The sequence below is a fragment of the Procambarus clarkii genome, chromosome 42 (assembly GCF_040958095.1).
Source record: "Procambarus clarkii isolate CNS0578487 chromosome 42, FALCON_Pclarkii_2.0, whole genome shotgun sequence".
NCBI lineage: Eukaryota > Metazoa > Arthropoda > Malacostraca > Decapoda > Cambaridae > Procambarus > Procambarus clarkii.
The window spans coordinates 21,291,391-21,315,722 of NC_091191.1; the positions used below are offsets into that span (position 1 = coordinate 21,291,391).

At 40.8% G+C, this 24,332-nt stretch overlaps 1 protein-coding gene across 2 annotated transcripts in view; it reads right to left on the minus strand.

The window, feature by feature from the left end:
- LOC123770249 (uncharacterized) overlaps positions 1 to 24,332 on the minus strand; it is a 407,808-nt gene that overhangs the window by 44,343 nt on the left and 339,133 nt on the right. For both annotated transcript variants that reach the window (XM_069339938.1, XM_069339939.1), the window contains 2 exons: positions 17,631 to 17,898; positions 12,872 to 13,057 (listed from right to left, as the gene is read on the minus strand). In XM_069339938.1, coding sequence (XP_069196039.1) covers positions 12,872 to 13,057; positions 17,631 to 17,898 — 454 coding nt within the window. The remainder of the gene's footprint in view (positions 1 to 12,871; positions 13,058 to 17,630; positions 17,899 to 24,332) is intronic.

The window sequence follows — 24,332 nt, forward strand, 5'->3', positions numbered from 1 at the left end:
TAGTAATCTTGGGCATAGCATTTTACCAAATCACCTCATTCTTTGGGGCACATGTGAGGAACACAAATGCGAACAAGCCTGAATGGTCCCCAGGACAATATGCAACTGAAAACTCACACCCCAGAAGTGACTCGAACCCATACTCCCAGAAGCAACGCAACTGGTATGTACAAGACGCCTTAATCCACTTGACCATCACGACCGGACAAAATGAGGTGATAGCCGAGGCTATTTGAACCACCCCACCGCCGGCACTCGGATAGTAATCTTGGGCATAGCATTTTACCAAATCACCTCATTCTTTGGGGCACACGTGAGGAACACAAATGCGAACAAGCCTGAATGGTCCCCAGGACAATATGCAACTGAAAACTCACACCCCAGAAGTGACTCGAACCCATACTCCCAGAAGCAACGCAACTGGTATGTACAAGACGCCTTAATCCACTTGACCATCACGACCGGACAAAATGAGGTGATAGCCGAGGCTATTTGAACCACCCCACCGCCGGCACTCGGATAGTAATCTTGGGCATAGCATTTTACCAAATCACCTCATTCTTTGGGGCACACGTGAGGAACACGTGTTTTGTCCGGTCGTGATGGTCAAGTGGATTAAGGCGTCTTGTACATACCAGTTGCGTTGCTTCTGGGAGTATGGGTTCGAGTCACTTCTGGGGTGTGAGTTTTCAGTTGCATATTGTCCTGGGGACCATTCAGGCTTGTTCGCATTTGTGTTCCTCACGTGTGCCCCAAAGAATGAGGTGATTTGGTAAAATGCTATGCCCAAGATTACTATCCGAGTGCCGGCGGTGGGGTGGTTCAAATAGCCTCGGCTATCACCTCATTTTGTCCGGTCGTGATGGTCAAGTGGATTAAGGCGTCTTGTACATACCAGTTGCGTTGCTTCTGGGAGTATGGGTTCGAGTCACTTCTGGGGTGTGAGTTTTCAGTTATATATATATATATATATATATATATATATATATATATATATATATATATATATATATATATATATATATATATATATATATATATATATATATATAGGGGGATACCACCTCTGGTGCAATTATAGGGACCCACAGCCTGAGAGAAGGGAACACAGAGCATTCAGGGAAAAACTTGCCATTTAACTCTGAATACGAAAGAGTGTTCGCTTCTCCTACCACCCCTCTTTTTTTTTTTATTATGGTGTACACTTTATTATGCAAGGTTATACAGTAACATCTGATTTTATACAAAATGAATTTTGTATAATATATATATATATATATATATATATATATATATATATATATATATATATATATATATATATATATATATATATATATATATATATATATAAACTCCGGCTTGTGTCTCGATTGTTTGTGTCTGAGGCAGACCAAGCCTCAGACACACCTCATGCGGACTCCTGCAACAATCACCTCACCCTAGCTTTCACAGTCTCGTCATAGGCAGCGTAGGCAATGGACGTGTTTGTGGGTCCTCCCCTGCGTTTGAATTCCATGTCGATGGAGTAATTGGACCTACTGCAGTTACGAAGCTTGGTAGCCGATCTGGGTCAGACATACACAACAGGTACTCACTTAGTTGTACTCACCTAGTTGTGTTTGCGGGGGTTGAGCTCTGGCTCTTTGGTCCCGTCTCTCAACTGTCAATCAACTGGTGTACAGATTCCTGAGCCTACTGGGCTCTATCATATCTACACAGTTTCAAATGTATATATGATAGAGCCTAATAAGCCAAGTTTTCCTGAATTTATATATGTTTTAATTTTTTTTCTTATGAAATGACAAAGCTATCCATTTCACTATGTATGAGTTAATTTTTTTAAATTGAGTCAAAACTAACGTAGATGTAGGCTGAGAAGTGCGTTCTGGCTACTAGGTACGACATATATATATATATATATATATATATATATATATATATATATATATATATATATATATATATATATATATATGTATATATATATATAATACTTATATATATATAAGTAAATTTTGGGAATATTTTTTCTCTAATACACACGACATTAAACAACAGCATTTTGACTATTATTAATTTTCTTTTTAATATTTTCCATTGTAGACAAATACGGTGTTCCATGTGGAGGATGAAGACACTCTGGACCACTTTATCTCTCCAGTTTTATTGTTCGACGTTCGTCAACAATGTGACGTGTTCATGAGTACACTTTGTACAACTGACACAGCTAACCTCAGCTTTCAAGGAGAAATCTAGAAATTTATAAGTTTGGGTAAACCTCACTCTACGATTCATCTAAGCACCATATTAGTGGGGCAGCGGTGAGGGTTAGTCAATTCAATTTCTTTCTTTATTATGCACCCCATACCCATCCCGTCGGCGGTGGTGGAAAGGGTTACAGAGGCACATAATCGGTTCAGGAAAGGAACCCTCTAGTTCGTTTTGGTAAGAAAATGACAATTTTTTTAAACATGTTACACAATTGTTAACGTTACATACACACGTAGATATGTAGACATCAATGCACACAAAACATATCAATAATCTTTTTATATCACAAGGGATTCAGCAAGAGGCTCACAACTTCACTTTACATCTATGGTGAGTCACACAGTTACTAGTCTTGCTCCACACCCACCCAACTGAGCGGCAGCTTTACAGTCATGTGCAGGCTGCACCTACAGTAAGCTAATTTTGCCTGACTTACCTGAGAGCCACTAATACTAGTGGCCTCGATGAGGACAGGAAACCGGCGGTTGGTCAAAGGTTCCCTCCATTTTCCCTCATGATCTTTTCCAGCTGTTTATTTAAACCCAGCAGAGTTTTGCGTTTACGGCTTCGGCGGGTAGGCTGTTCCACGGGTTTATAACCCTATGAATGAAAAGTATCTCCTGTTCTCAGTCCTGCATTGTGTCTTGTTGAGCTTGAACCCGTTGCTCCTCGTTCGCGTTACATCTGACCTTTTGAAGGAATGGTCCAGATCGACATTCCCCAAACTGTTCAGTATTTTAAAGGTTTCGATGAAATCCGGCCTGTCATTCCTGGTATGCAGTGTTGTTATCCCTGTGGCCCACATCTTCAACTGTTCCTGATACTAGAGAGGACTAAACTTTGTTATGATATATGTGGCCCGGTGTCGCACCTCTCCAGAGCAGTTATGTCTTTCTGAAGATGAGGTCTCCATGTCTGGATGTAATAATCCAGGCGGGGGGGAGGGGGTGGGGGCACACCAAAGACATAACATTGAACGACTACTTTCTTTTCCTTGAAGGTAAAGGTACGCTTGATTATTCTCATGGTTTGGTTTTCTTTTTTTACTGCTGCTCCCACTTGTGGTGCAACTTTTAGTGAAGGATGGATTCTGACTCAATGTCCTCTTCTTCATTTATTTGTTGTAAGGAAGTGCTGTTAATTTGGTAGTTGTGACGTGGACTGTTATGCCCCACATGTAAGGTCTTGCATTTATCGACAATAAAAAACATTTGTCATCTGACTATTTGTGGAACTCATGTAGATCTCTTTGTAAGGTCTCAATATGACTTTCACTTCCCACTTTATCATAGATCTTAGTGTCATCTGCAAATTTGATGATATGGTTTGTAATGTTCTTATTTATTTCACTGATATATATTACAAAGAGGGATGGCCCCAAAATGGACCCCTGTGGCACCCACTTAGCGCATTTCCCCAGTCAGATTCATTCCAATTTAGCACAACCCTTTGTTTTCTATGTTTTTACCATTGTTTTATCCATACCAGTATTCTCCCATTTATTCCATGTGCCAGTCTCTCATGTGGTACCTTGCCAAAAGTTTTAGCAAATTCCATGTAAGCTACATCTACCAGAAGTCTTTTGTCTGAATAGCCGGTTACCGTTTCGAGAATTGTGACCAGCTTAGTAAGGCAGGATCTATTTTTAACAAACCCATGTTGCGTTACACACATAAATCACACTAGCGTGATATATCATATGAATAAATCCACCAGGACCGTGATGAGGGTTTGAACTTGCGTCCAGGATGATCCCAGATGCGCCTTAGTCGACTGTGTCACGACATGGTATAAGAATTGCAACCGGGATTGCTACTGTTTTCACACGGATTTCGCAGTCTCTCCGAGACACAAACCGGGGTATTGAAGTAAGGGCAAAGAGGTAGAACAGCTTGTTGACAGCCTGAGTGCTTGGGGGGAATTGTGTAAAACTCCGGCTTGTGTCTCGTTTGTTTGTCTGAGGCAGACCAAGCCTCAGACACACCTCATGCGGACTCCTGCAACAATCACCTCACCCTAGCTTTCACAGTCTCGTCATAGGCAGCGTAGGCAATGGACGTGTTTGTGAGTCCTCCCCTGCGTTTGAATTCCATGTCGATGGTGTAATTGGACTAGTGTGGAGGAAGAGCTTGGACACGGGGGAGATACCAGATGCACTTAAAGTAGCAGACATAGCCCCTCTACACAAGGGAGGGAGCAAAGCATTGGCAAAAAATTATAGACCAGTTGCACTAACATCGCACATCATAAAAGTATTTGAGAAAGTGATTAGGAGTCAGGTCACCAATTTCATGGAGACCAATGACCTTCACAACCCAGGCCAACATGGATTTCGAGCGGGAAGATCGTGCCTCTCACAGCTACTTGAGCACTACGACAAAGTCACTGAGGCATTAGAAGAGAAACAGAATGCTGATGTGATATACACGGACTTCGCAAAGGCTTTCGATAAATGTGACCATGGCGTGATAGCACACAAAATGAAGTCAATGGGAATAACCTGTAAAGTAGGACGCTGGATACTCAGTTTTCTGTCAAACAGGACTCAGCGAGTAACTGTCAACCATATAAAATCTAGTCCAAGTGCAGTGAAAAGCTCTGTACCTCAGGGTACAGTCCTTGCACCGCTGCTTTTCCTTATTCTCATATCAGATATAGACAAAAATACAAGTCACAGCTTCGTATCATCCTTTGCAGATGACACAAAAATCAGTATGAAAATTACCTCGGCTGAGGACATTGAAAAACTTCAAGCTGATATTAATAAAGTTTTCGACTGGGCATCAGAAAATAACATGATGTTTAACAGTGATAAATTCCAGGTACTCAGGTACGGTAAAAATGAGGACTTTAAACATAATACAGAGTACAAAACACAATCAAATGTGCCCATAGTAGGAAAACAGCATGTAAAGGATTTGGGAATAATAATGTCTGACGACCTAACGTTTAAGGAGCATAACCAAGCAAATATTGCGACAGCCAGAAAAATGATAGGATGGATTACGAGAACTTTCAAATCCAGGGATCCCATCACAATGGTTTTACTCTTCAAGTCACTTGTGTTGTCCCGTCTTGAGTACTGCTCAGTACTCACTTCCCCCTTCAGAGCAGGAGAGATTTCTGAAATAGAGGGAATACAGAGAACATATACGGCACGCATAGACGCAATAAAGCACCTAAATTATTGGGATCGTCTCAAAGCCCTCCAAATGTACTCACTAGAAAGAAGACGAGAGAGATATCAAATAATATACACCTGGAAGATACTGGAGGGCCAAGTACCAAATCTACACAGTAAAATAACAACATACTGGAGTGAACGATATGGAAGAAAATGTAGAATAGAACCAGTGAAGAGCAGAGGTGCCATAGGCACAATCAGAGAACACTGTATAAACATCAGAGGTCCGCGGTTGTTCAACGTCCTCCCAGCAAGCATAAGAAATATTGCCGGAACAACCGTGGACATTTTCAAGAGGAAACTAGATTTATTCCTCCAAGGAGTGCCGGACCAACCGGGCTGTGGTGGGTATGTGGGCCTGCGGGCCGCTCCAAGCAACAGCCTGGTGGACCAAACTCTCACAAGTCGAGCCTGGCCTCGGGCCGGGCATGGGGAGTAGAAGAACTCCCAGAACCCCATCAACCAGGTATCAACCAGGACCTACTGCAGTTACGAAGCTTGGTAGCCGATCTGGGTCAGATATACACAACAGGTACTCACTTAGTTGTACTCACCTAGTTGTGTTTGCGGGGGTTGAGCTCTGGCTCTTTGGTCCCGTCTCTCAACTGTCAATCAACTGGTGTACAGATTCCTGAGCCTACTGGGCTCTATCATATCTACACAGTTTCAAATGTATATATGATAGAGCCTAATAAGCCAAGTTTTCCTGAATTTATATATTTTTAAATTTTTTTTCTAATGAAATGACAAAGCTATCCATTTCACTATGTATGAGTTAATTTTTTTTAAATTGAGTCAAAACTAACGTAGATATATGACGGAACCTAACCAACCCTACCTAACCTAGCCAAGTTTTCCTGAATTAATATATTTTCTCTAATTTTTTTCGTATGAAATGATAAAGCAACCCATTTCATTATGTATGAGGTCAATTTCTTTTTATTGGAGTTGAAATTAACGTAGATATATGACCGAACCTAACCAACCCTACCTAACCTAACCTAACCTATCTTTATAGGTTAAGTTAGGTTAGGTAGCCGAAAAAGTTAGGCTAGGTTAGGTTACGTAGGTTAGGTAGCCGAAAAACAATTAATTCATGAAAACTTGGCTTATTAGGCAAATCGGGCCTTGCATGGTAGGCTGAGAAGTGCGTTCTGGCTACTAGGTACGTCATATATATATATATATATATATATATATATATATATATATATATATATATATATATATATATATATATATATATATATATATATATATATATTACCCATTACCAATAAGGGCCCATAAGCCTCAAAGAAGACGATATGCAGCACCCGGGATAGCCTTGTCGGACTCTCTCGTGCACTGACACATATCGTCCTCTCCTACCACCCCATTATATGCATAAGTTTGTAACATATATAAAATCTTTGTGTAAATCACGAAGAAATTAACATGTGATGAACATTGTGACAATGTCAACTACGAAGGAACGATTAAGATTGGAATTTCATTAAGTACTTCGTATGTCGGAAAATCCGACACCATTTAATAATCATACAGATAATAACTGTATTACCAACAAGTTACCCATAGAAAACGTAACTTGTAGTGGAATTACCGTCTAAAGAAAACGGGATATCATCACCACATACTATTATAATTCACCAGCTATTCTGCTGGGAATTATTCTTAAATACATTAGTCTTTGGACTTTACCATCATAAAAACATCTTATATAAATTAACTTAATTATCAATATTAAAGTAGAGTAAATGTGACCCTTCTATCACTTTCTGAAATCTGGACAAAGTAGGCCAGGCGTGAGGGAGGAAGGAGGGCAGCCATTGTTGTGTCACCTCCGAGACGTGTGGAGCAAATTTGGCTCCTATCATTCTGGACAATGTCGGCCAGACGTCAATAGAATGGAGTGTTAGATGCAGCCATTGTTTATACGAGACCAGAGGCTCACACGGGAGCAAATTCGGCTCCTGTTAATTTTACTTGGACGTAGTGTTATGGATACCAAAGGTGTACCATCTGTCAACACGCTGTCAACAAATCAAGTTAAGTGTTCTTTCCGAAACCCATTATTTATCATTAGTGGCCATTAATGTCATTATATAGGGTGACCCGTTTAGATCACATGGAAGCCTCAAACTAAAGGTAATTAAGCCAGGTCTTCATGTTCCATGTACTGTTTTCTCTGATATACTTGTCATATATAGGTATCTGGCTTCACAGCTAGCGCACTTTTGACAGGTCAAGACGAGGATGCAAGATTTTGTGCACCAGTTACTGGGTGATATGGAAGCTACCTCAAAGAGGATAATTTGGTGTCTACACCCTAGTTATACCTGGTGGACTAACCTGCTGTACTATAAGATAAGGAACCTCATCAATGTATGTAGCTATTACTGTAGTTTGATTGGCTGCATATATATAAACTAATAAACCCCCCCTAATGTGTAGAGGATCGATTTGTGAGATTATGAGATTATTGCAGAAATACAGTCCACTTAACATTATACAAATTGCTATCGAAGTATATAAATTAACGTAAATATAAATTCATATAAATTAAATAAATATAAATCTCACACTTCGAAACCCACATTATTTGGACCTTCGGAACCGGAATATTCGGTCCTTTGAACCCACATTTGGTCATCTTAGTACCGGATGAACCAGTTAACCAGTGGATTCATTAAATATACTAGTGCAGTGTTATTTAAACAAAGGCCAGCCAGTCAAAGACAGCGGCGAAGCCTCGTGGGAGCTCAGGAGCCTCCCTCAGCCCAGTTCAGCTTCGTCAGCGGTTTCATGCACACCCACAGATATTTGGTGGCGTGTTATTTCGTGAAATGACAGCGCTAATATTGAAGCCAGCCTAATTAGTGACTGTGTGTCGCGTGATTGTTCACGGATTTCGTGGTGTTACATTTCGCGAGAGATTATCTACGAATTTTGTGGACTTTATTTCGCGAGGTCACTAATAATATTTAATACTTCTAGATAATATTAGAAGTTTCATAGAGGCTAATTAAGAGGCTATTATCAATAATTGTGTATATTATTTCTCCAAAATAGAGAATTATTTAATATAAATTGCACTAGTGATCACAGTATAATATTTACTAATTGCCAACCCACAACAGGGTAGGATATGACTAGTTGAACTATTATTGTTCATCCTAGTCCCATTATTACAATAGTCAGTTGTACTATATTGAACAACCTAACACCATTAATGAATGGTCCAGACCCTATTTTGGGTGTAATTTTTATCAACTCGAGTTGAGTTGTATATATAATAAATTACTTATGATCATTACACCTTTGAGTGATTAATTAGTGTCTCTACCATCCTAGGGTGATATAGAAGAGCTAACCTAAAGGTACTTCCAATGACACTGGTTTATCACTCAAATCATTAGTGTGGATGATTGTATATATATAATGTGTATTAATTTTAAGTGCTAACCTCTAGTAGAGGTAGGATTATTGCCTAGTGAGTGCAGAATTTACCCTAGGCTACCATTAGAGCTTGTTCAGTATTATGAGCAGCCCAAGTACAAGCCCCACAAGGCTTCACCAACTAGCCAGGATGGATAATGCAGGGAGAATGAAAAGAACCCTTGCAGGTCTTAAAGGCCACTTAACAAGACAGATCAAGAAATGTGAAGATTTGTCACAACAATCTCAAGTTGATTATGCTGACCTGGAAAGCTATTATCAAGCAGCTGCAGGTAAATTTGAGCAAATCAAATGTCAAATAGCAACATATGTGGCTGAACTTGCCAACACTAATTTATCAGAAACAGAAATAGACGACATTATGGTTGATCTAGCGAATTATGAAGATCACACTCAGGCCACGTTACAGCCTTATGTCAAATTAATTGCCCAGAACAAGGCAACAGCAACAACAACAACAGTTGCATCTAATACGAGTCAAGCAGAAGCTCGACTCCCTCCAATTAATTTACCCACTTTCTCAGGAAAAGATGAGGAAGATTGGGACGAATTTTGGAACAAATTCGTTGACCTTGTAGACTCAAAACAATCTTTACCAAAGAGTAGTAAATTCTCTTATTTGCAAGGCCAATTATCAGGTGAGGCTAAAACAGTAGTATCCCATCTGAGATTAACTAATGACGGCTATGATCTGGCAGTAAAACTCCTCAAGGATAATTATGCTGATCCAGAAGTAAGAACATCACATTTAGTTCATGAGCTGTTGCATTTACCCCCACCGGAGGCTTCAGCTGATTCACTCCAAGTCTTCAAGCTGGAGGTAGAATCATTGATCAATGCCCTCAGCCTGACAGCAGATACAAACGGGGCTGAGTGGGTCTTGAAAATAATTGTCCAGGAGAAAATACCTAGGGACATATTGAGACAAATGAGTGCTCATTACAATAAAAGCATCTTATCCATGAATGAAATATCTGAAGGTTTAAAGTCAGTAGTTCATCAATTACGAACACATGACAAATTAAAACCACCAAGTAAACCCTCAGAAACTAATAATAGTAAACCACAGAGTACCAAAGGTACTCCAAATCAATCTAGACAATATAATTCAACACCAAAGTGGAACAGTAGCAGTGTGGGCGTATAGGCAGTGGGACCCTCCAAGCCTATAGTTACTGTGTCACCCAAGAACATGACACCAAAGGGTACAGGAAGCTATGGAACATGTTTGTTCTGCAATGAGAAACATTCAATGTACCACTGCTCTAATTTTCCTGATAGTGACGCCCGTGTTGAGCGACTCAAAGATTTGCAACATTGCACGAGGTGCCTCAGGAAACATAACATCAAGGACTGTGATACCCAATTACACACCTGTAATAGGTGTAACAAAGGTCAGCACCATGCAGCATTGTGCAGAGACACCAAAACAACGTCTCCAAACCCCAAGGTGGAAGATAGCATTCCCACCACAGTACAGTACTGCAAGGTGCAACCAACAAAGAGTGTCCAATCGGCAAAGTCTAAAGGTAATACGACTTTGCCTACTGCCCAAATTACCATCCTGAATAAGAGGGCCAAGGTCCATACCCGTGGGTTGTTTGACCAAGGATCCCAGAGAACATATGTCACTAAAAAGCTGGCAGATGAATTACAATTAAGGCCTGTAGCCCAGATGTCATTCAACATCTCAGGGTTTGTAACAGATGCAGGACCTCAAGTCTACCAGGTGGTACAACCATCAGTACGTTTAGGCAGGTACGTCTGTCGAGTACAAGCCATTGTGGTGGACAAAATACCAGTAGACCTACAAGTTCAAGGTCTGAGAGCAACAGCCAAATTCCTGAGAAATAGAGGAATAAAATTGGCAGATAATATTAAGTCTGATCACCTCAACGACTTCGGTCTCCTTGTAGGGACAGACTATTGTCATCGATTCATCGGTAGCCCTACTAAATATCAGGGTATAACCATGTTAAACTCTGCAGGAGGTAAATTACTCTCAGGCCCAGTATCAAGCCTGAGGAGACCTATGCCTGCAGATAAACAATACCAGTAGAAATCTAAATTTGTCAGCTGATTATATTTCTCCAGTAGCATTATACTAAGGAGATTACAGCTGACTATACCAACAGAAGTTGATGTTAGTATCATCATTTAAAGCTGGAGATGAGTTCATGAGGCCTCAGTGGCAAATCAGTGAACAGTAGCCTAAAACAGCTACAAGTCACTGCGACCAATGTCACTGAACCCACTGCAGTCTCAGAACCATACTTTACTTTAATGATGAGCTATTCAATCTTCTGAATCAATTAACTAAATTAAACCCTAATAAATCTGATGACTGATTTGATACATTTATTATTTAATCAAGATGTATTCCATGGGCCTCAGTGTTTATATATCAGTGACCAGTTACCTGAAGAAACTTCAAGTTATATCTAATGTCACTGATCTCACTGCAGTCCCTGAATCATACTTGACTGTAGTACTTGATCACATCCAGTCTTCTGGGTTAAATAATATGTAATAAGGCTTGAATATTAGCCTTTCAAGAGTTGACAGGGAAATGAAATCGCATTAGACTTCTAACCCTTGCAACTCTAGTACGGGACATCCGTCCTGTACGAACAGACGCACAAATGTGTGCTTACTAACTACTAACATCAAATTAATCTAATAATTCGAAGGAGGAGTATCGGTGTTCGTCTGTTCTAAACAGGACTTCGACCCGTGAGCAGCCCCCTGGGGAATTATGTCGGAAAATCCGACACCATTTAATAATCATACAGATAATAACTGTATTACCAACAAGTTACCCATAGAAAACGTAACTTGTAGTGGAATTACCGTCTAAAGAAAACGGGATATCATCACCACATACTATTATAATTCACCAGCTATTCTGCTGGGAATTATTCTTAAATACATTAGTCTTTGGACTTTACCATCATAAAAACATCTTATATAAATTAACTTAATTATCAATATTAAAGTAGAGTAAATGTGACCCTTCTATCACTTTCTGAAATCTGGACAAAGTAGGCCAGGCGTGAGGGAGGAAGGAGGGCAGCCATTGTTGTGTCACCTCCGAGACGTGTGGAGCAAATTTGGCTCCTATCATTCTGGACAATGTCGGCCAGACGTCAATAGAATGGAGTGTTAGATGCAGCCATTGTTTATACGAGACCAGAGGCTCACACGGGAGCAAATTCGGCTCCTGTTAATTTTACTTGGACGTAGTGTTATGGATACCAAAGGTGTACCATCTGTCAACACGCTGTCAACAAATCAAGTTAAGTGTTCTTTCCGAAACCCATTATTTATCATTAGTGGCCATTAATGTCATTATATAGGGTGACCCGTTTAGATCACATGGAAGCCTCAAACTAAAGGTAATTAAGCCAGGTCTTCATGTTCCATGTACTGTTTTCTCTGATATACTTGTCATATATAGGTATCTGGCTTCACAGCTAGCGCACTTTTGACAGGTCAAGACGAGGATGCAAGATTTTGTGCACCAGTTACTGGGTGATATGGAAGCTACCTCAAAGAGGATAATTTGGTGTCTACACCCTAGTTATACCTGGTGGACTAACCTGCTGTACTATAAGATAAGGAACCTCATCAATGTATGTAGCTATTACTGTAGTTTGATTGGCTGCATATATATAAACTAATAAACCCCCCCTAATGTGTAGAGGATCGATTTGTGAGATTATGAGATTATTGCAGAAATACAGTCCACTTAACATTATACAAATTGCTATCGAAGTATATAAATTAACGTAAATATAAATTCATATAAATTAAATAAATATAAATCTCACACTTCGAAACCCACATCGTATTTAATAATTCATCTTCAGAAGTAAAATAAAATAAAATGATTCACTTTAGGATTCAAACTAAACCTGAGTTCAACAACATATAACTGAGAAATATTTTACTTACGAATTCCCCTCTTCTTCAGCTGGTCAGTAAGAGCTTTAAATAGTTTTGTAATATTGATTTCCTCAGGACATCCTGACAGCTCTACTATAATAGCAATATCTGCAGATCCCTCAGTTTCTTTCTGATATGTGTGCAACCATCCACTAGGCCTTGCTTCCCCTGAGACGTTGCACATGCCAGTGACCTCTGCAAGACAGTAGGAGTTATGTTTATGTATCAAAATAAATATGAATATTTTACATGGTGTTACAAAATTTCTTGTACATGATTTATTATTCCTATAATTTCACATCTTGTTCTGCTTTCTAGAAGCGACACAGGAGTCCCTACCGCAGGTGAAGCAAGGAACCCTTTGTACAGGTGGAGCAGGAATCCTTGTATGAGTGAGCCAGGGACACCCTAATTGTACAACTCGTCCTCAGACCAAGTCCATTCCATCCAATGGTCGACCCCAAAGACGCATTCATCAACTTTAACATGCTGTTCATTCAAAATAAGAATTTTCTCAAATGTAAATTAATATTACTACATATTAGCATACTGTACATATTTAGGTATTGGTTAGGTTCGGTGTTTAGGTTTTGTTGGCAAATATTTGTATTTGTAGTACGTGGGTAAAGCATTTACAGCGTTGTGGTTTGAAGAAAAGTCGTCAGCGAACCACTTGATCCGGAAGTGTTCGGACGTCATCAGTTGTGAGTCATTTGTAAACCGTTTTTCATTCATAAACAGCTGGGGTTTGGCCGGTGTATGGAATGGGCTTTGGGTCTTTGTTTATCAGGACGGAGTGAATTGTAAAGGTTTAGTAAGACCCCGTCTTGAAAGTGAAACATGAGCCCATGGTAGATAGGAAGCAGGAGCTGATGTAGAAATGTCTTGACAATAAAAATAATCAGTCAATATTGCTTATAGGCCTCCCTCCCAGAGGAGGAGGGAGGAGCCAACTCAGAGAACAATCGTTCACGAGAGCGCCCGAGGACAGTTCCAAGTGTTTGTAAACAGTGTAATCATGTGTGTGGTGCTTGAGACATTATGCAAGCAAGACTTTGTGCACTAACTAATCTTATATCACCAGTGATATCTTCCTAGACACTCGGAGAGTTCCTCGGCTATATACATACATGTAATCTAGAAAATGAATCATGATTTTTGACCAGACCACACTAGAAGGTGAAGGGACGACGACGTTTCAATCCGTCCTGGACCATTCTCAAGTCAATCGACTTTAGTATGGTCCAGGACGGACCGAAACGTCGTCGTCCCTTCAACTTCTAGTGTGTGGTCTGGTTAACATACTTTAGCCACGTTATTGTGACTCATCGCCTGAATCATGATTTTTATTTTATTTTAATTATTTATATACATATACAAGAGTTCTTACATTCTTGTACAGCCACTAGCACGCGTAGCGTTTCGGGCAAGTCCTTAATCCAGCCCGTCCTCCAATTAAAGATCCAAAAGTGATTCCATGCACCCGCCAAACCCCCCGTTTATGAATGAAAAACGGTTTACACACACGACTGACAACTGATGTCGTTCGAACACTTCGGGAACAAGTGCTTCACTGACGAATTTTGTTCGAACCACAACGCTGTAAATGCTTCATCTGTGTTCTACAAATACAAATAATCGCCAGCAGAGCCTAAACACCTAACCTAATCTAACCTATGCCTATATATGCACAATATGATAATATATATAATATATTATAATATTAATTTATATATGAGAAAATTCCACTTTTGAATGAATTGCATGTTAAAATTCATGAATGCGTCTGTGGGGTCAACCACTGGATGTAATGGACTTGAGTCGAGGACGGGTTGCTTAATCCTATGTTCCCCGGAATACGACCCCGTCAACTCGTTTAACAACCAGGTACCCTTTTTACTGTTAGGTGAACAGAGGCTACAGTTAAGGACTGAAGCCCAGTAAATCCTCCCCGACCAGGATACGAACTCAGGACAAAGCGCTTGTGAAACGACCAGCGAGTGTCTTAACCACTACACCACGAAGACTAATAAACAACATATGTCCATAATAATATTAAATAACATAATAACATATCCAGATTAGTGAGGCCAAGTTCATGCACTAAGGAACTCGCCACGCTGCCACCACCACCACATCAACCAAGATAAACACAACAGTGTGTATCTGTCCTGCAGCAAAGCTGTGATATAACAAAATACAGAGCCTATCTCCTCAAGAGAAATCATTCAGTCTGGCAACTAGTCAGATAAGGCTTCGGTTCTCATTTTTTTGGATGAGATATTTTAAAGAGTATTGTTGAGTGTAAATTGGCCAATTGCATGCTTCATAACATTACCTTAATATTTCCAATATATAAATTGAGAGTTGTTAGGTTGTGGGGCAACACTCTAATTTTCAGTAAGTTTAATTTAATCTTGCAGTTACTGAATTTTTTATTTCATGCTTGAATTTACGCAATGCCTGAATCTCTTTCATATAAATTTGAATATATCTGTATATATAAATTTATATTAATCAAATAATTCATTGCTATAACAATTAACATTAATTTTTCATAGTAGTATATCATATTGTATATAATATCTAGTTTGCATATATATATATCATACTTGTATAATACAACTTGTTCTGTTTATTAATATCTGTTTATTGACTGTTGAAAGAATTTTAGAGCTAGGCTAGACTGCATATTGTTTAGATCCTTGATCTAGAACAGAATCAGTGTTCAGTCACAAAACTGAGTTTTATAATCTTATCCTTGTATAAAATACAAGCTGATGTGTTGAAATGCCTGCAGGTAGATTGTGGGTCTCCAATCAACAACTCCATTCACTCTTAAAGACCTACCTGCCCCCTACAGCCCACTGTCCTTCCTGTCATGATATGTGCAGATCATGGCTCTCCCCTCCCCCAGTCCCCCTTCCCCCTTCCCATACTCCCTTCCCCTTCCCCTTTCTCCTTTCCCTTACCACTCTCCCTTCCCCTTCCCTTTCCTTGTTCGCCTCCCCCTTCCCCTTCCTTCATTCGCCTTTCCTTCCCTTGTTCCCCCTCCCCTCCCTTTTTGACCACCTTCGGTCATAAATTCGTCTTCTGTAGGCAAGGGACAATTGTCCAACTGTCTCAGGCCAGGCCTCTTACAATCTCCTATTCCCTAATTCCTCCCTCTATCCTATTCCTAATCCCTCCCAATCCATCCGTCCCAACCATTTCCTCTCCTTCTCGGTCCTCTCTATAACCAGTCACGAATTAAGGGGTTCCCTAGGTGCCATAAACTCAGAGTCAGCCAGGGTCTGGGACCTCTGGCGCAAAGTCCGGGCATGTGAGCGTGTGAGAACTCTGTCAAGGGGAATAGACCCTTATGGTCAAGCCTGGATCTGATTGGTTGAAAATCAGGGAGGCCTAGTGTGTGGAGTCCCCCAGGGTAGTGACAGACGTCCCATTGGCTGGTCCCTCAGGCCTAGAGCAACGCTTCAAATCCATTGGCTATAGGCTTGGAAAGACGGGGTTAATTGGGCCTAAGAAACTTAGAAATGGGTAGAGCTTGGTTCCACTGGTAGCTTGTTAAGTAAAATAAAGTTAGTGTGTCTTGGGGATTCAACTGGGGTACTGTAGGGCAAGCCATTCAACATCGTTGGCGGATTGCAGCATTTAAGGTAAAGTGTGCTGTAGTATTATGTCCATCGTAATAGTATTACGTCCACCATACTATTGCCTCGTAGGAGATTTCATTAGAGTAGGATTTATTTTCATAGTTTGAATTCAATATCTGTGATTTGAATAAATAATAAACTGTATTAAGGTTAATTTGTGTTTACTTATCTGTTCCCTTTGATTAATGCGGTGTTATTCATTCTTATTTGTGGTTTTTATGTGCTGTGCTAGAAATTCCCCTGTGTTCTTCTCCATATCATGGATATTAGAGTTACCCTTAAATCCTCAATAAGTAAAGTAAAAATAGACTTCAACCTCCAAGCATTAAGCATTATTACCCATATTCCTATACCTCTTGAGTTCATGAGTATTGAGTTCTTTCCTTCCTGAGAGGTCAATAAGTTAGACACATTCAGGTATATTAGCGGGAAGGTGGTGGCAGTGTTTAATGAGTTTTTGTTTATTTAGTTTTTATTCAGATTAATAATCCCTTCTCTTGTTACTTCCCCCTCATTTAATATTCCAGACTCAATATTAACTGGCCCGATCATTGAGGGTCACAGTGATCTGCAAGTAGTGTTAAGCTGGGGTATAGAGTGGAGAGTAAGGGCAGAGCAGTTCGGGTTATTACATTCCTAGGACTAGAGGAGTAGGATTTACAACCCTATCTTAGGACGTTCAGTCGTATTATTTTTACATACAGTAATTTTTAATCTAGTGAAGTACAAGTCCTAAGTAGTTCTCATAAATCAATCACAGCATTTTTCCCACACCTTATATATCCCACACCTAACACCTTATATATCCCTTCCTGGGTGCTAGACACATATTCTGTGGTGCTGGTGCTTCGAATTCATGGTCCAGGTTAACAGACACAAAGGGTTTTACCTTTATGGGCAAATAAATGTGATAGTTCAGAAAATTTGGGAAATCGAATACAATGATACCTAAACAAAAAATGCCCAATTTTAAAGAATTTAATTTTAAACAAAATCTTAATAAATATTTACGCCATTTTTCTTAAATTTACAAAAGATTATTATAAAATTATGCAATTGATAAAAGAGGAAGTGTGGCAATAAGATGATGAGCCGTGAACCTTGTAACAACTTACCAGGAAGGCACACCTCCGGTTCTGGCAGCTGGACTCCTTGGGTCCAACACTGGGTCCGATAAGAAGATAAAACACTACAAGGAGAGTTCAAGTCATTATCACTGAATGCTGGGTGACTCTGGCCATTAATACAGTGTGTAAAGTAAGGTCGGGGATCAACAGCATGGAAGCAGTCACTCAGTGGACTACTGCTGTGGAGGAACAGCTGGGCGCATTCCGTCAAGTCTTCTGCCTCACTAATGTCATCCAACTGTCTTGCCTGGTTTGCCTGATGAAAAGAACATACCATTCAATTAAAATTACAATTCATATTATTTATTTGTGCATTAGAAGAGTCTTTAGGAATAACATATTGAAAAAGTACAGTACATATTATTAGTAATGGCAATGTCTTCTCACAGACATAATAACACAGGATAACAACCCACACTTGTGTATTTGTGAAATTTATGTAAGGAATTTACACCAAGACTTTCGCACTCTCCTGAGTGCTTTACCAAGGTCCGAGTGTGTGATTACGATGGGACTTACATCACAACGTCTAATCAGTTAGACGGATTAGATGTTGATATGTAAGTCTCGTCCTAATCACACACTCAGACCTTGACAAAGCACTCAGGAGAGTGCGAAAGACTTGTAAATTCCTTACATAAATTTCACAAATACACAATTGTGGGTTTTTATCTTATATTTATATGTTTCATTAATGTATCTGCTTGTGTGTATTCTGTGTACAGAACGTAAACCATAATAACTGCATGCTGAAAACTACGGGCATAGCAATACATATCTTCAGCATAAGGATATGACTAAGTATTCTTGGCAATATGTTATTAATGCAGGGTTGAAAAATAAAACGTGCTGCGCAACCTGTCCTCTTAAAAAGAACGTCGCTTTTGGCCGTTTGTCCGTATGGCCGAATATGGACGTAATTTGAAAATAAAAAAAAACGAAAATAAATTTGAGATTTTTTTTTTCAACAACAGTAAGTTAAGGGTCCTCTGATAGGTTAGGTGGGCAGGAAATTCTCATAAAGTTTCAAAACGTTATGAAAAACGTTAATTGAAAGTTCCTCTTCTAAGGTGTCCAAGGAGGGCCGGACGACTCAAACAGAAAACGGAACAGTACGTCACTTTTGTGAGTCAATTTCATTTCAAATTACGTCCAAATTTGGCCATAGTGCGCATACCAGCCAAAAGTGACGTTATATTTAAGAGGACGGGTTGCACATACTCCTTCGAGCTGTGAAGTTAAAACAATAATAATAATAGAAAAATATATATATTTTTTTGTTTTTTAATTTAGTAATATATAATATGGTACATGTAACCTAAAACTAGAGTAAATGTTTTTAAAACCTAAAATATAAATCTCAAAAAATGTTTTTTTTTATTTAAGATGTTATTTTTTATTTTGTCTTAATTCCTTGAGGGCCGACTCATTTTCTCACCATGGATAGGGCTGCCAAACCCTGAAGAACTGCAGTAGGCCTTACAGTACAGAATCTGGCTCTTTATAAAGCAGCCCGTCCCGTCCTCAGACCAGATCCATTACCATGAGCACTCCCCCCCCCCTCAAACCACCTGGATAGTTATCTAGATATTTGTACTGGTCTGAAAGCATATTGCAGTTCCAGTAATAGGCTACATTTAAACTGGCAAATGAATCTTTGTCGTAAACAGAGATTATTCTCAAGTTATAACTTTAATGTTATAGAAATCGTTGGTTTAAGGTATAAAAAGTGTATGCTGAAAACGTTTTCTTTGAAGAATTTGGTTTTCTGTAAATGTAATTTGCAGGCACACTGAAACATTTGTCGAATTCCATTTTTTTTTATGAGATATATACAAGAGTTGTTACATTCTTGTACAACCACTAGTACACGTAGCGTTTCGGGCAGGTCCCTGGAATACGATCCCCGCCGCGAAGAATCGTTTTTACAACCAAGTACTCATTTTACTGTTGAGTTAAACAGAGGCTACAGTTAAAGATTCGTGCCCAGTAAATCCTCCCCGGCCAGGATACGAACCCATGACAAAGCGCTCGCAGAACGCTAGGCGAGTGTCTTACCACTGCACCACGGAGACGTAATTAACATTATCGTCACTAATACATCGTATTAACATAACCAAATGTAATGAAACCTAACCTAACCATGGATAGAGAGTACATAATAGCACAAATTATATAGTCATTCCTAATCCATTCCCTTAAGGGGATCTCCTCCCTGAGGACAGGTTGCTATGAAGGGAAGGAAGATTGGGGATCAGAGATCAACACAAAACTGAACCAAAAAAATCTGAAAATATAAGCCGTGAAAACTTGCTATTCTTTAAAGGAAATTAGTTACCCCGTTATTAGTTAGTTAATTAGTTTTTTTGGTTCCAAGGGGTTGTCATAGCCAGGGGGTGGTAATGGGGGACGAGCTCCCATGACCTATAAAAAACTCCTGTATGGCGCGCGTCTCAAATAGCCTCTGACAACCAAGTCCAACTCCTGGCCTGCACGGGTGGCTAGTCTTTAAGTCCGGCAGAACCGCTTTTACTGACAGAAGAAGCGCCGAGGGCATGCCTCTGGCGCCTTAAAACCAGTTGCTCCAGGTAGATGGGACTCGATAGCCTGGGAAAGTAGCTCATGTAGGGGAAGGACAACCCTGATTTTGAACCTCTGCTGCCTTGCGGCCATACCCCTCTTTTGGGAAAGGCTTCAGGAGTCAACCTCGATGAAAAATCCGGAGTTGGAGCCCCTAAGGCAGTTCATTGTTGACTTCGACCTCGTTCTGGCAGCTCCTGCGACGGTGCTGGAATCATGTTTATTGGCCTTCGCCTTTCCATTGGATAATTTCAGCAACGTGAAGAGGGGGACCTGCTGCATGGGTAACAGCTTCTCCTCCATATCTACCTACACAGGCTTTGCGTCCTGGAGAGAAAACTCTAACCTCGCCTCACTGCATCGAAGCAACACGGGAAGCAACAGTATCGGTTTTAAGTCTTCTGCTCGATTGGCAAAGAGTGTGACGCCAGGGGTTGCTTCTGACGGTGGGAGGGGTCATGGCGCCTGCTGGTAGCCAGGAAGACAGACCATAATCAGACTTCGTTTCTGCTCAGTGTGGGATGCACTGCCATTCTGGGATTGACCTCATCAGTCACACCAGACGCTGCTCCAGGATTGACAACCAGAGCACAACTCCATAGTCTCCCGAGACTGAAGGATGTCTACCATTTACCAAACAATCGTTGCTAATTGGTAAAAAAAAAAATTGTGATGCATCTGACTGCCTCTGCTGGGCGCCTGACAGTGGACAGCACTTCGGATTCGTAGTCTTGAGGTTCCGGGATCGATCCCCGGTAGAGGCGGAAACAAATGGGCAAAATGTTTCTTTCACCATGATGCCCCTGTTATATTGCAGTAAATAGGTACCTGGGAGTTAGACAGCTGCTACGGGCTGCTTCCTGGGGGTGTGTAACAAAAAGGAGGCCTGGTCGAGGACCTGGCCGCGGGGACGCTAAGCCCCAAAATCTTCTCAAGATAACCTCAAGATAACCACTAGGTGGTAGCTCAGATCACCTGAGCTCAAGTCAGCTGCCACCTCATTCACTCGTCAGGTGCAGCTGAGGTCGCAGGTGTCTGCTGGGCTTGTATTGTGCTCCAATGTGTCAGTTATCTTACATTGTTGCTGTCTTGCGTCTTCCATTCCTCCACCAGAGTTATCTTCTCTGAAGGGTCAAAGTTGCCCTCCTCTAGAGTCATCTTGCTTCTGAGTAGAGCATGGGTTTGCTGCCCACTGCAAGGCCTGTTGATGGGGAATGATAGTAGTTAGGTCACGATGTAGGCTTGTGTGGCTGTCGCGCCTGGCTTTGCGTCCTCTGTGGTTGAGACCTGCACCCTAGTAGAGGGTGCGCTTGGCTCATATAAGTGACTGCTCTTTTCTGCCTGCATTCGTCGTCGTTCACTGGGTGGTTTACGGTAGGAGTTTGTGTTCAGTAGACATGGTTCCTTTGCCTCTGGCCGAACTACTCGTCTGCAGACGGTCCAAGCAGTCAGTATGTCTCGCCGCCGCTTTCGTTTGAGCTGGTGTTCTGGGCCCCTGATAGTCACTTGCTGCTTGTCACTACACTTTTTGGGTTCAGGAGTCATTTTACCCTCAGGTGGGCCGTTTACCAGAGTTCAATTTCAGTGCTGATCGAGCCGCCCTCTTGGACGGTGGCTTATTAGGCTGTGACTGTCTTGCTTGATTGTGCTCTATAGTTCTACCTCCTGCAGCTCCTGGGCGAGCCGAGTGGCACGGCAGAATATCTCTCATACCTTTATAAGGAAGATGTTGAATGTCTCTGAAATGCTTTTTGCGTTACTACTCACAGGATGAGTATGGGGTGCACAATAAACTAGCCGCCTTCGGCGGCAACAATCAATCAAAGATGGACCTCAATTCTTGTGAATACAGGTCGTCTTCCTCTTCTTGGCAGACGAATAAGGTCCCGTCTTCCTTTTGGCTGGTGAAAACTCCTTGGCATTTTCCCTGTACTAGTGGCAGAACGTTTAGTCATACTCACGTACTAGACGAAGCAGGTGGCCTTCCTTTTTTCAGGTTTATCTCGTGCGCTCCTCTTTCGAGGTGGTGAATTGTACCTTGTATGGGCCTGCCTTTCCCAACAATATCGGGTCTTGGCACATTCCCATCCAGACACCCAAGTTGCTTTTAGCTGGGTTGGCGAAAGGCAATAGAATGTTTTACTGGTTAGTGGAGGTTCTTAATTTCTGTGAGGTGTAGCAATTCCTCTCTGATGCAGTTGCAAGTCGATATCTGCTCTTTGGTGTCGGACACCTCATATTTTCGTTTGTGATTTACTGGTGCAACTTACTGATGCTTTCTTGCTGTTTGCTTTAGAGTATTTCCATGAGTCCCTTTGGTTTCTTTCCTTGTTGTTTATTACACCAACTTCTCCTTTTCCGTTGGAAAAGGTTTCGCTGGTTTTAGCGGCCACGGACAGGTTCGGTTCCATCTTCTCAGCGGTCCAGTATACGTGCTTCTCGGGCTCCTGGCCGAAGTAGAGGTTCTGGTGCGCCAGTTGTTAAGGCAGGCGCAGTTCTGCCTTTTGCGCTTTTGGTCTTCGTTCAAAAACTTTGCAGTGTTGTTAACATTGTGGCCCTCAACCGTTCCTGGTATGAGAGTCGTCTTAGTTCTGGAATAATTCTTGCTGCCCGGTTTTGAGCTTTTCTCAAAGCAGCAATGAGTTTTTGAAGATGAGGTCTCCATGCTTGTCTACAATAATACAAGTGAGAGCGCTCCAGAGATTTATACAGTTGAATAACTACCTTCTTTTCCTCGAAGTTATAGGTTTGCTTGACTATTCTTAGGGTTTGGTTACCTTTTTCTACTGCAGCTCCTGTTTGGTGTGCAACTTTAAGCAAATTTATATTTATTTATATATACAAGAGTTCTTACATTCTTGTACAGCCACTAGCACGCATAGCGTTTCGGAAAATTCCTTAATCCAAATTTTCACACCCACACACCACCAGGAAGCAGCCTGTAGCAGCTGTCTAACTCCCAGATACCCATTTACTGCTAGGTGAACAGTGGCATCACGGTGAAAGAAATTCTGCTTATTTGTTTCTGCCTCCGCAGGGATCGAACCCGGACCACTACGAACGCCGAGCGCTGTGCACACAGCCGGCAGGCCCCAAATGATGGATTCTGAATCCAAGGTTCCTTTCTTCATCAATCTACTGCAAAGTAATGCTGTTAATTTGGTAGTTGTTGCGAAGGATTTGAATCTCATCAAAATGGGTATTAATTGCGGGGCAAGAATTCAGACGGTCCTGAATTTAGGTGACATGCGTTCCTCTGATCACGGAACGTGACATGCGTTCCTCTGGCCAGGGAACGTGACGGGCGTTCCTCTGACCAGGGAACGTACCGGGCGTTCCTCTGGCCAGGGAACGTGACGGGCGTTCCTCTGACCATGGAACGTACCGGGCGTTCCTCTGGACATGGAACGTGACGGGCGTTCCTCTGGCCAGGGAACGTGACGGGCGTTCCTCTGACCATGGAACGTAACGGGCGTTCCTCTGACCATGGAACGTGACGGGCGTTCCTCTGACCATGAAAGACCAACATATGGTGCGCGGTATGGTGCCTTAACCAAAATAGTCAATGTTTAGTGTATAATCGGTGTATGGCAGCCCTGACTCCTACCTTATTCCATAGTGTGCATATGGTATAGGTAGGAGCCTGGGCCGTTATACACAGTTTAATGTTATACATAACATTGTAACACTGTTTATGTTATTCATACATCAATAAAGAATCCCTTATGTTGTTGACATAGTTTATTATCTGCATGATATGCAAATAATAAACTGACACACAATGTCTCAGATTTAATCAAACTTGGCAGAACTCAAGTTTGGATTTTTAGAACATCCTTAAAAACTGTATATACATTAACCAATACGATTTAAGGTATACTTTCCTTAATATTATCAGATTCAAACACTGACTCTATAATTTAATGTGATTAAAGTTAATTTTATATATATATATATATATATATATATATATATATATATATATATATATATATATATATATATATATATATATATATATATATATATATATATACGACACTACAGCCGAATTGAAAGCAAAGGTCAACAGACTAATCGAAACTGTGAACGCCAAGAAATCAGGACTCC